General features: G+C 63.9%; 3 protein-coding genes across 3 annotated transcripts; 1 reads left to right on the top strand and 2 right to left on the bottom strand.

The window, feature by feature from the left end:
- Positions 1–639: 639 nt before the first annotated feature.
- On the top strand, positions 640–2,673 carry METTL27 (methyltransferase like 27). Its single transcript, XM_031591941.2, has 4 exons — positions 640–890; positions 967–1,102; positions 1,172–1,264; positions 1,399–2,673. The coding sequence occupies exons 1-4, from the start codon at positions 654–656 to the stop codon at positions 1,638–1,640; spliced, it is 708 nt and encodes a 235-aa protein (XP_031447801.2). The 5' UTR covers positions 640–653; the 3' UTR covers positions 1,641–2,673.
- A 71-nt stretch (positions 2,674–2,744) lies between these two features.
- LOC116228214 (claudin-4-like) lies at positions 2,745–3,687 on the bottom strand. Its single transcript, XM_031591942.2, has one exon. The coding sequence runs from the start codon at positions 3,685–3,687 to the stop codon at positions 3,043–3,045; it is 645 nt and encodes a 214-aa protein (XP_031447802.1). The 3' UTR covers positions 2,745–3,042.
- A 2,761-nt stretch (positions 3,688–6,448) lies between these two features.
- Positions 6,449–7,093, bottom strand: LOC116227845 (claudin-4). The gene has a single exon (XM_031591337.2). The coding sequence runs from the start codon at positions 7,076–7,078 to the stop codon at positions 6,449–6,451; it is 630 nt and encodes a 209-aa protein (XP_031447197.1). The 5' UTR covers positions 7,079–7,093.
- Positions 7,094–11,735: the final 4,642 nt, after the last annotated feature.

The raw sequence follows: 11,735 nt of genomic DNA, 5'->3' as shown, positions 1-11,735 counted from the left end.
GCCTTGTGCAGGCAGAAGATATAGAGGTGAGATGGAGGTGACAGAGCAGGACCGGAGCCGTGGGGGTGGTGACAGGAGGTGAGCTGTCCCAGGAGCACTGTGCAGAAGACACAGTGACACAAAGGGACGATGCCACACAAACAGCACCATTGCCGCAGCACCAGCAGCACGGGATGTGCCTGTGAACACCGCAGAGACCCGGGGCACACAGTGACCCCCGGGAAAGCTGCGTGTCACCTCCCCGGGACTCCGGGTCACCCGTCGGGGCACAGCCTCACGGCACTGAGTGTCACCTCTCCTCCTGAAAGCACTCTCTAACCAGGAGGCCCTTGGTGTCACTCCACCCCCGGCACCCGGTGACCTCCCCGGGGCGCTCGCTGCCATCTCTGGTTTTTGCCCCGTTTGCTCACGTGCCCCCATTCCCAGCACTCGGTCCGTCCCCCCGGCGCACTTCCCCGCTCCCCCCCGCAGCCGCACTTGGTCGCGCCCTCTGCCTAACGGAGCGCGACAGCGGCCGGGCGCCGACAGCCAATCAGGAGCTTGGGGCCGTGCCTTCCGCCCTGCTGCTAACCAATGAGACGGCGGTAGGCGGGCCCGGGGCGGAGCGCTAAGCCAATAGAGCGGCGAGGGGCGGGGCGGAGGGCGGGGCTACGATGCAGCCGGCGGCGGGAGTGCGGGAGCGCGTCGCGGCGGTGCACGGCGGTGCGGAGCTGTCGGAGCTGCTGCGGCTGTACGACGGCTGGGCCGGGCGCTACGAGCAGGATGTGGCCGCGCTGGAGTACCGCGCGCCGTACCTGGCCGCCGCCTCGCTCGCCTTCGCCTTCTCCTCGCCGCCCGCCGAGGCGCGGGTGCTGGACGTGGCGTGCGGCACCGGGCTCGTAGCGCGGGAGGTACGGGACGGGACGGGACGGGACGGGGGGAGCCGAGCGGTTCTCTCATCCTCCCGTCCGTCCGTCTGTCTCGCAGCTGCACCGCCGCGGGTTCCGTCGCCTGCACGGCGTAGACGGCAGCGCCGGGATGCTGGAGCTGGCGCGGGGCACCGGGCTGTACCGGCAGCTGCAGCGCTGCGAGCTGGGCCGGGAGCCGCTGCCCGCGCCCGCAGGTAACGGCCGGCACCGGGAGCGGTGACACCACGTGCGCCCCGCGGGTGGCTGACGTGCCCGCCCCGCAGAGCACTACGACGCCGTGACGCTGGTGGGGGCTCTGGGCGAGGGGCAGGTGCCGAGCTCGGCGCTGCCGGAGCTGCTGCGCGTCACCAGGGCAGGTGAGGCGGCGTCCCCGCGCTGACCTCCGGCGACGGGACGAGGCCTCGGCCCCGCGTCCCGGCTAGGAGCGAGCCGGCTGCACCCCGGGGTGACGCGGCACCGCAGGCGGCTGTCACCCATCCGCCGTCGGCAGGGGGCTTCCTGTGCCTGACCACCCGCAGCAACCCCTCGAACCGGCGGTACCGGGCGGAGCTGGAGGCCGCGCTGCAGCAGCTGGAGCAGAAGGGCGCGTGGCAGCGCGTGCTGGTGCAAGAGGTGCCGCGCTGGGAGAGGGCCACCTCCGAGGAGGAGGAGAACGTCCGGGGCAGCGGTTACATCTCGGGCGTGATCTACATCTACCGCAAGTGCCCCGTCCCGCCCCCCGAGGAGGGCTGAGACACCTTGAAGGGGCCCGGCGCAGTGCCTGGTGCTGTGCCGCCCCGCGGGTGTCCCCGTCCGATGGCCGTACCACCCCCTCCTGGCACCAGGCTCAAACACCAGGGTTCCTTCCCAGCACCTCGGTTCCGGTCCGTGCTGTGACACCGCCGCAGAGCTACCCCTGTCCTCACAGTGTCCACCTCCCTCACGGCCACGGTCACCCCCTGGATCCTGCCCCATCACCCCTGTTCTAGATCCCAGCTCCGTGCCTGGGGGGGTTGTTCTGCGTCCTGCAGTGACCCCCCACACCCTGCACACCGAGGTGGCAGAGACTGACCGCACCAGGAGCAGTGTGACAGCACGACGCCCGCCCAGGGAAGTTTTCAAGCACCGTCAACCTTTCATCCTGCCTGCTTAAGCCTTCATTTTCCTATGGCTTTGTAGCTAATGGGCTGGGTGGGAAATGAACCTGGAAGAGGCTTCAGGGTGGCTGTTCCCCACCCTGGAGCCACCCGGCATCTCCTGCCCATCCTGTTCCCTGTGCCCCTCGCGTGGTGCCTCCACCCTTTCCTCCTCCACTGCTTCCTTGGGAAGTTTTTTACCCAAATCTCCCACTGGAATCTTTTTGTTTTCCTTCCCACAGACCTGCTGCTGCTTGTCGGATTCCCATGGATGTGAAGAGCATCCATCCATGTGATTTGTGATTTCCTTCACATGGAAACTCACCCCATCAGAGCAGTGGCTCTGCACCCGCCTCGGTGCCACCACTGCAGGAGCTGAGCCCACAGTTTTGGGACATCCAAGCACCCCAGGCTGGATGTGCTGAATGCGTTTTGTCTCCAGCACACATCATCCCCCCTGGCTGGGCTCTGGTGTGCACTGTCTCACCATGTCACGGTGCTGTGGTGCCAGCCCCTGCCTCCCCTCGGTGTCACAGGCACTGTTCCTTTGTCCCCAGCACTGCCCCTGAGCTGAGTGGCCAGGGGTTGTGGCTGTCCCTGTCCCGTGCTTGGCTAATGAATAAACCCTATGTGCACTGCATGATTAAGGTGTGTGATTCCTATGTGAAGGGCCATCCTGTGGGATGGTGAGGGGGCACAGGGACATGGTGGGTGATGGCACAGTAAGCCCTTTTGCTGCCTACGGAGGTGTGAGAGACATAGGAAGTGTCACAACACAGCTTCAAAATGAGCCCAGGCAGCCTTAGTGGCACCAAGACCTTTATAGAGCTGGGAGCAGCAGCAGTGCCCCAGTAGGGCAGCGGGACGAGGCCACATGCTGTCACCAGCCTGCAGGAAGGGCAAAGCACAGGGAGGACACAGCTGGCATGGGGACACGGTGTGCAAGCAGGGGATGTGGGATGTGGGGGGGCTGGGGACCGTGGTGCTGTGCCCAAGGGCTGGTGCCTAGCTGGGGCAGCTCACACGTAGTCCTTCATGGGGTAGCCCATGGGGCCACAGCCCTTCACCGCACGGTATGACTTGGGGTAGTGGTCCCGCTCCACGGGTGGCCCCGAGCAGCACAGGATACCCCCACCCAACAGCTGCAGGGCGCTGGAGGCCCACCCGATGTACAGGGCAGCCCCCAGCTCTCTCTTGAGGGCCTCGGGAACCATGGGGTTGTAGAAGTTGGTGACGATGCTGTTGGCAGACCAGGAGACGGGGATGAGCAGCACGATGCCGGCCAGCACGAAGATGGCCCCCGCCACGATGGAAACGCGGCCCTTGGAGCTCTTGTCCTCCATGCAGCGCGTGCAGTCGGCCCCCGAGATGGCGGTGAGGAGGCCGAGGAAGGCCACGATGATGGAGGTGACCACCAGCGCGCGGGCGGCCTGCAGGTCGGAGGTGAGGTCCAGCAGGGAGTCGTACGCCTTGCACTGCATCTGCCCCGTGCTCTCATAGACGCAGTTCATCCACAGCCCTTCCCAGAAGACCTGGGCCACCACGATGTTGTAACCGATGAAGGCCGTCACCTTCCACATGGGCAGCGCGCAGGTGAGGATGGAGCCCAGCCAGCCCAGCACGGCCAGCACCAGCCCGCCCAGCTGCATCGTCATCGTCGCCATCAGCACCTGTGGGGACAGGCACAGCCATCACGTCACACATGTGGGCACCGAGCTGCTCACAGCAGCTGTGCCTCTGTGCGGAGGCATCCCACTGCCACCCGGATGGGAATGGCTGCAGGACGTACTGGGATGCGTCGTGCATGGGGCATTGCTGCAGGGCACCATGGGGACATGGGGAACACATTCTGCATGGAGCATTGCTGCAGAGCTGCATGGAGATATGTGCTACCTGGAGAGCACTGCTGCATGGAGCGTTGCTGCAGGGCTGCATGAGGACACGGGGAGACATCCTGCATGAAGCATTCTGCAGGGCACCGTGGGGACATATGGACAGGTCCTGAATTGAGCACTGCTGCAGAGCTGCATGGAGATATGTCCTCAATGGAGCATTGCTGCATGGAGCATTGCTCCAGAGCATCAGGAGGACATAGAGACACTTCTTGCATGGCACACAGCTGCAGAGCTGCACAGGGATATGTGCTGCATGGAGCATTGCTGCAGGGCTGCATGGGGACCTGTCCTGCACTGAGCTCCCAGGCCCAGAGGAGGCTGAGCTGCAGGAGCCCAAGCAAATCCTGCTTTCACCCAAAGTGTCCCCTCAGCACAGGGCACTCCTCATGGCTGCCCCACGCTGCACTCTGCCCTTGGTGGCCGCACTGCAGTACTCTTTGGACCCTTTGAGTTTCCTGTCTGGGACTCTGGGAATGGGCACGAGCCCAGGTCTGCCTGCAATACCAGCTGCAGGGCTCAGCACTTTCAGTGATACTGGCTCCTCATCCTTTGGAGAAGCAGCACCAGGAGCATGTTTGACAAACCAAGGCTGGTCCAGACCTCCCAGGGTGCTATAGAGACAGGGCCACTGCAGACATAGGGTGCTGCTCTGAGCTGGAGAACTTCAGGGCACCAAACACAGCAACACACCATGACTGTAGGCTCATCTCAAGCTCGGCCCCATGCAGAACAGACCCCACAGCACCCTCTGAGTGGCCAGGACCCACACTTGACAACCGGGAGCAGCTGAGTTTTTATGGCCCTGGTGTGGCAGTGGGTATCGGCTGTACCTGGCACACCCTGTAGCTGTTCCAGGTTTCACCACGGTTTTCCTGCTCCCAGTTTCGGTTTCTGTGGCCTCTCCTGCCCGGCTGTGCTCCTGCTCCATCCCTGCACCTCTCACCCATTGGCACTGCACTGTGTCGGGCACCTGGCTGAGCCTGAGTATTAGGGCTAATAATAATGTCCTTCTCCCCCAGGAGAAGCAAGGGGCCAGGGCTGGGATGGTGGGCAGCCACCCCTGATGCCACACAGCCATAAGGACATGGGCTGGATGTCCTCACTGGGGACAGACAGTGACCAAGTGGATCCCAGAGCCGGATCATCAATCTCCTGTTGCAGATCATCTGCCACCATTTCCAACACATTTGGGCTGCCCATTTCCATTCCCATCCCAGCAAAGTGCTGGAGCTGGGAGCCCTCAAAGTCCCCAGTGAGCACCACAGCCTACAGTCCAGGTCCTCTGCCCCATGCTGGGCACTATGTGCTGTCCCCACATGCCCCAAGGTGTCCGTGAAGGACGTTTCCAGGGCTGGCCACACATCAGATGTGCACTTGCACAGTTCCAAGGCCAGAAGGCAGATAGGCAAAGTGCTGCTGTCACCCACACCAGCCCCAAGGTGCTTCCAAGCAGCCCTGGGGCATCCCAACCCATCCCAACACCCCACGTCCTGCTGGCGCCCGCCTCTCCTTCCTGCTCGGTGCAGCCGGTCAGACAGGAGCAGCGTGGGGCGATGGCCCCAATGCCCGGGGCCCTGTGATAGTGTGGGGTGGCCTCAATACTGTAAAGGCATCTCATTGCTGAGCCACCCACTGTCACCTTCCCAGGTGGCCGGGGAGGGGAGCACGGCTGTGGAAGGGCCAGGGGTGAGGTGCAGGGGATGGGAGGCTGGGGCTGTCCCTCCAGATTTGGGATGTTTCATGCTGGTGTTCCCAGGCACGGGGTCTGCAGGTCACCCCATCACCGAGGCCAGCAGATAAAGACAACGGAGCACAGTGGGTGCAGCACTGCCATTTAATGTGGGATGGCTGCAGCACGGGGTCAGGTGCTGCCACACCGGGGGTACCACGAGCCCCCCAGCTGTTCCTGCCCCATGGATGGAAGAAGTGCAGCACAGAGCCCGGTGCCGCCTCCCGGACCGGTTCTCCCAGCCCAGCCGCTGCCTTCCCACTCCCAGGATAATGATACCCGCACCCCGGCGAGCTGTAGAGAGAAATCCCAAGTGCTTACAGCGAGGTGAGATCCCCGAAAGTAGGTCAAAGTAAGAACTGGGGGCACGGAGGGGGAAGAGCACCAAACGCCCCTCGAGATCGCGCTGTGTGTCACTGAGCCACCGCGTCCTCTGGCCACACGGGACAGATTCGACGGACATCTCCCGGGGATTCTCCCCGTCCTCCGCAGTGGTGTTTGGACAAGTCGGAGCCGCACGGAGCCGCGTGTCACCGGGCAGCACCCGGCGCATTGAGTGTCCCGGCACAGCACAGCACCCCCCAGTCCCCTCTGAGGAGATGCCGCGGATGCCCCCGAGCTGTCGGGCAGGCAGCCAGGACGGCAGCGCGCTGTTCCCATCCCAGCAGGATTAAAGAACCAGCTCCAATCCCGGTGAACAAAGGCGGCTCTGTCTGCCCCCCTCGCTCCATCCCCTCCGCAGCGCCCCGGCCCCAGACCCGCTCCCCGCGGGGCATCCCCGTACCGCAGGGTGCGGCGGCCCTACACGTAGTTGCTGGCCGGCAGCGAGCGAGCCGCGCTGTACTTGGCGGAGTAGGGCTTCTCACCGCGCGGCGGGCAGGTGCAGCACAGCATGGCCCCCCCCAGCAACAGCAGCGCGGAGGCCGCCCAGCCCACGTAAAGCGACGAGCCCAGCTCCCTCTTCTGGGAGTCGGCCACCAGCGGGTCGTAGAAGTCCCGGATGATGGCGTTGGCCGACCAGCAGATGGGGATGAGGATGAGGACGCCGGCGACGATGAAGGTGATGCCGGAGAGAATCATCACCTTGGCTTTGGCCGTCTCGTCCTCCACGCAGGTGGTGCACTTGCCGCCGGCGATGGCGAGCAGCGTGCCCAGCACGGCCAGCACGATGGCCACCACCAGCAGCGCGCGGGCAGCCTGCAGGTCCTGCGGCAGGGCCAGCATGGAGTCGTACACCCGGCACTGCATCTGCCCCGTGCTCTGCACCACGCAGTTCATCCACAGCCCTTCCCAGATGATCTGAGCCACCACGATGTTGTTGCCCACGAAGGCGGTCTCGCGCCACATGGGCAGCGCGCAGCAGAGGACGGACGCCAGCCAGCCGATGACGGACAGGGCGATGCCCAGCACCTGCAGCCCCATGGAGGCCATCGCTCTCCGCCACGCAGTGCCGCCCGCCGGGACCATGCCGGGCGTTATATGCCCTCGCCGAGGGAGGAGCTCCGCCGCCGCCCGCCATCCCGCCAGCACCGGACGGAGGGGTAGAACCAGTTTCCCAGGATTCCTCCTCTCGCATTTCTCCCCACGGCCATGACACCCAATCGCTGCTCCCACGGACGGCGCAGGGGACCGGGATGAGGCCACCCAGGAGCAGGAGCACGGCCGCACGCTGCCCGCGGGCGGGAGATGCCCGGGTTGAGCCCAGCTCGGGGTGCTGAAGGACAACAGTGGCATCCGGGATGGGGATTTCTCCAGCATCGCACCCAGCACCTCCTTCTCCATGACCTGCACGGATGCCTCTGTGCTTCTGTGCCTGTTTCCTCCCCATAGCTCCTGCCCTTGCCTCCATGGGCCCGTGCCAGCCCCGTGCTGGGCTCCATGCCGGCAGGGCACAAGCACCTCTTGTTTGTTCCTTGGCATCGTGTGAGCGCTTCCCATCCCTCCATTCGGCCTCGGGCAGGAGGCACCTCCCCACCGAGCCCCACAAACCGGTCGGAGCTGCCACGGAACAGAGAGAGCACTGCTCGAAGTGTGCAGGGGCAGCCCCCAGCCCAGCAGCCCCTCGCAAATGCAAATTACCCCCACTAAGCCCCCAGGCATGTACACGGAGCAGCACAAAGCCAGACAGAGCACAAGGACAGACATTGCACCACCACCCCCTCCCCCCCCCCCCCTCCGGCTTAATCTCTGGGAATGATAGCAGGGCCCGAGGTTATCTCAGTTTCCCAAGCACGCAGGCGCGGGTGGATAAGGTATCAGGGAAACCCTGTGGGGTCAGAGGGGCCAGCCCCCACCAGGCACTGCATCCTCAGACCTGCTGGTGAAGCATGACAGTGGCTTGCTAATTAATTGCTAATTGTTTAGCATGATGGGCTCTGGAGCTGCCTCTGAGCACACCAGGTGTCTCTGGGCACAGATGAGGCTCCTGCTGCAACACACAGCCCAGGGGTGGCTGCGGCTCCATGGTCCATGCCGTGGTCCACGCCACAAGGATGCCACCTGCACCATGGCCGGGGACACCAGCGTCCAGCCAGGCCAGGCAATGGAGACACTTGGGTCTTGCTGCAGCCCTCCCTGTTGGCTGTCTGGGGAGCACCACTGGGGTGCTCCTTCAATCCATCCAGCCATCTACACCTCTGGAGCACCCACATTGCTGGCATACCAGCGTGCCCACCGTGGAGCCAAAGCGCATTCAGGGCTCCCTGTAATCAGCAGGGCGGTGGCAGGGACCCACCCACCCCACAGCATCCCCTGCCTGGGGCAGCCCCATGGGGAGACAGTGCCAGGGCTGGACCCTGCCTCAGGCTGGATGTGGCTTGGGCTCGCAGACGGCTGCACCAACCACACTGTCATTTGGGGTTACAGTGGGCGTGTGCACACGTGTGTACAGCTCCATAGGAAAAGCCCAGCCCTGCGTAGGCTGTATTCCTGCAGGGCTCGGGGCCATGCCTGGGTCTGGGGACAAATGGCAAGGTGGGAGCAAGACATGGCCATGCTCTGTGTGGCAATGCCAGAGCTATAGCAGGCGCCAGCATGGCCGTTTGACAGCTGATGACCATAATTAAAGCCAAAATGTGACACGTCCTCCAAGTGGTGCCTGCCACCAAGAAACAACCCTCGTGCCCTTCCCATGACCCGCAGGCACCCCATGTCCCAGCACTGCCACAGACGTGGGGTTCGGCGGGGAACAGCGCAGTGATGGCAGCATCGCATGGAGCTGAAGGATTCCAGCCACCTGCAGACAGCAGGAACCCCTCCTCACCAAAACAGGGGGCTCACCCCACCCTGCGGCCCTCATCACAGTGGGATGGGGCTCATGCCACAGCCCCACAGCAAGGTGCTGAGCCCACTTCAGGGCAGAGACAGGGACCCGGGCAGCCACTGCTCACCACGATCCTCAGCACCACAGGGTCACAGAAAGACCTGTGTCACACCTGACCTTGTGCCGTGCCAAGGACACCTGTGGGGACAGGGCTGGCAGATGTCCCCATGTCAGACATGGACAGCATTTCCCCCTCTCCCTCAACCCCGCATTCTCTCTGAGCAAACAACCACACTGCGTACCTCGAGGTCCCAATGGGGCGAGCAGAGGGAGCTGGGTTTGGAGCAGGGGCTGTGCTGGAGCCGGCGCAGCACTGAGCAGCCGCTCCCCGCGGCGCACACAGGGATTAGTTACCCACGCTCCTCAGAGACTCAATGTTCCCGAAAAGTTTGTGCCTGACATAAACCCCCCTGACCGGCTGAAATGTGCACACTAAGGTTGTTTTTCTCTACCTGAAAGCAAAGGTTTCCAGACTCAGCCAAGAGCCCATGGAAAGCACTGTGCAAAGGAACAGCTGCCAGGAGTTCACCAAGAAAACAACCCCCCTATCCACTTACTGAGCAAAAAGCAGCACCAAATGGGCAAAAGTGCTGCTAAGCCAAAGGGACGTGCAAGCCTGCAGCCACGTCCCAGGAAGGTGACAGGTTGGACACGTTGTGAGGGGTCCGCATGCAGGCGAAGTTCGGGGGTCGGCACCGCAGCAAAACCCGGGCCCGCTCCGAGCCTTTCGGGGTGGGGATGCCCCGAGCACGCCGCAATGTGGGGCGCACCGCCATCCCCCTGCGAGGCCCCGCAGCGCAGTCCCCGCCCCGCCGCCAGACAGAGCTGCCATTGATGCCGGAGCCGCCTTACCTGCTCCTCGCCGCCGCCAAAGGGGCTTCAACAATGGACGTCTGTGTGCCCTGGCCGGGGCAGATCGACAGCCCCGCGCCTGAAATATAAGCAGGGAGCAGCGCTCATCTCGCTGCCCTGGGGGGGATAGGCGCCGGCCCCGCCGCGACCGCAACCATGGGGGAACACCCCACGCCCCGCGCCCGCCGCACCGCGCACGTGAGCGGGACGCGGCCCCGCGGTGCCCGGGGCGGTTTCTGCTGGTGCTGCTGTGCCGTCACCCGCCCCGGGGCAGCCGGCACTCCGAACTGCACGTGTGGATGGGGACCGGGATGGAGAAGGGATGGGGATGGGGATGGGGATGGGGATGGGGATGGGGATGGGGATGGGGATGGGGATGGGGATGGGGTCACCCATAGTGGCTGTCCCCATGCAGGTGCTCATGGAGAAGAGCCACCAGCACGACAAAGCTCACACACCTCTTGGGTCTGACCTTCATGTCATGACCCATCCCCATGTCATCGTGTGGCCCCTCTGGTCCCCATCACTGGAAGTGACGCTTCCCTTCCGAGCTGCAATGGAACAGCTTCACCAGGGGGCACAGGAGACCCCCATAGGCCTGCCATCCCCGTGGCTGTTTTGGGTAAACACCATCAGGCTGCATTCCTCACCACAGGAATGCGTCCCAAAGCGTGCAGCAGCCGGCACCCCGAAACCCCGGTGATTTGCCCCTTCCTCTGCTGTGAGTCAGGCAGCTGCTGCTGCCCCAGGCCGGCGGCACGGCGTGCAAACAGCCTGTACTTTGGGCAATTTGGGATGATGGGGTGGGGAGGCGGTGCGGCGCGTGGGGGCTGATTGCAGGGCAGCCGTCACCTCGCTCCCGTGCCCCTGCCCCACAGCACTACGTGGGACATCCCCTGCCCCAGGTCCTTCCCCTGCCCCTCTGTGCGTGTGTGTCTGTGCACCTGTCAGTCTGTGCTTTCGTTCCTCTTCTGTCTGTGCTGCCATATGTGTGAACCTGTCTGCTCTCAGGTGTACCGGTGAGTGCGTCTGCTTGTGCACATTTCCCCACAGGTATCCTCCTATGTGTGTGCCAAGTGTGCGCGCAGCCGTGTGTCTGTGCATCTGCTGCGCCTGTCTGTCTGTCTATGTGTACCTCCCTGTGTGTATGTGCACCTGTGCCTTTCTCTTTGTCTGACTGTGTCTCTGTGTGTTTCTGTGTGCCTATGAGCACCTGCGTGTGCTGGTCTGCGCATGTGTGCACCTGTGCACCTGTGCCTTTCCCTGTCTGTCTGCACAGCTGTGTCTGTGCATCCCAGCCAGCAGGGGGGGTGTGTTTGGGTGTGTGTGCAGCATCTGCTGTGCACCCAGTGCCTGTGCACCCCGAAGTTTGCTCTGCCTCATCTCCATCCTCGGGATGGTTGGGCACACTCCCCAGCAGCACCTCACCTGGTGTGAGCCCCTGGGGTTCTGCTTGCACAGGGACCCCACGGGACCCCCATGTGCCCACCAACCCCACGGGGTGCAGTGAGGTGGCAGGATGCCACAGGGAGCCAGGGCCGGGCATGGGGTGCTGCAGTGCAATGCAGTGCTGGGTGCACCCAGACCAAGGTTGTGGGCATGCCGTGGGGCAGCAGAGCTGATCCAGCAGAGTGGGGGTGTCAGGGTGCTGCAGGGGGGCTGAGCAGGGGGATCTCCAGCCACAGTTCTTCCACCGTGCTCTAGTGCAGTTAATGAGTTATATGGGAGCCCTCTGCAGTGGCCAGGAACAGGCTGGAGCATGCCTGCAGGCACCCATCCACCAAGAGCAGGGGGCAAATGCATTCCTGGGGTGGGGGCTGAAATACCTGCAGCGCTCTGGCCGTGCAGAGCTGGGGGGGATGGCCACACACAGCAGCACCCTGCTCGATCAGAGGGCCCGTTGGGGGGACGCTG

This window comes from Phasianus colchicus, chromosome 21, assembly GCF_987193195.1.
Source record: "Phasianus colchicus chromosome 21, bPhaCol1.hap1.1, whole genome shotgun sequence".
In the NCBI taxonomy this organism is placed as follows: domain Eukaryota; kingdom Metazoa; phylum Chordata; class Aves; order Galliformes; family Phasianidae; genus Phasianus; species Phasianus colchicus.
The sequence above is the reverse complement of the archived record's forward strand: the minus strand, read 5'-3'. Positions and strand labels throughout refer to the sequence as shown.

Coding starts and splice junctions, on each gene's coding strand:
- METTL27 (XM_031591941.2), top strand. CDS start 654: ATGCAGCCGGCGGCGGGAGTGCGGGAGCGCGTCGCGGCGGTGCACGGC. Junction 891..966: donor CCGGGCTCGTAGCGCGGGAG/GTACGGGACGGG, acceptor TCTGTCTCGCAG/CTGCACCGCCGCGGGTTCCG. Junction 1,103..1,171: donor GCCGCTGCCCGCGCCCGCAG/GTAACGGCCGGC, acceptor CCCGCCCCGCAG/AGCACTACGACGCCGTGACG.
- LOC116227845 (XM_031591337.2), bottom strand. CDS start 7,078: ATGGCCTCCATGGGGCTGCAGGTGCTGGGCATCGCCCTGTCCGTCATC.
- LOC116228214 (XM_031591942.2), bottom strand. CDS start 3,687: ATGGCGACGATGACGATGCAGCTGGGCGGGCTGGTGCTGGCCGTGCTG.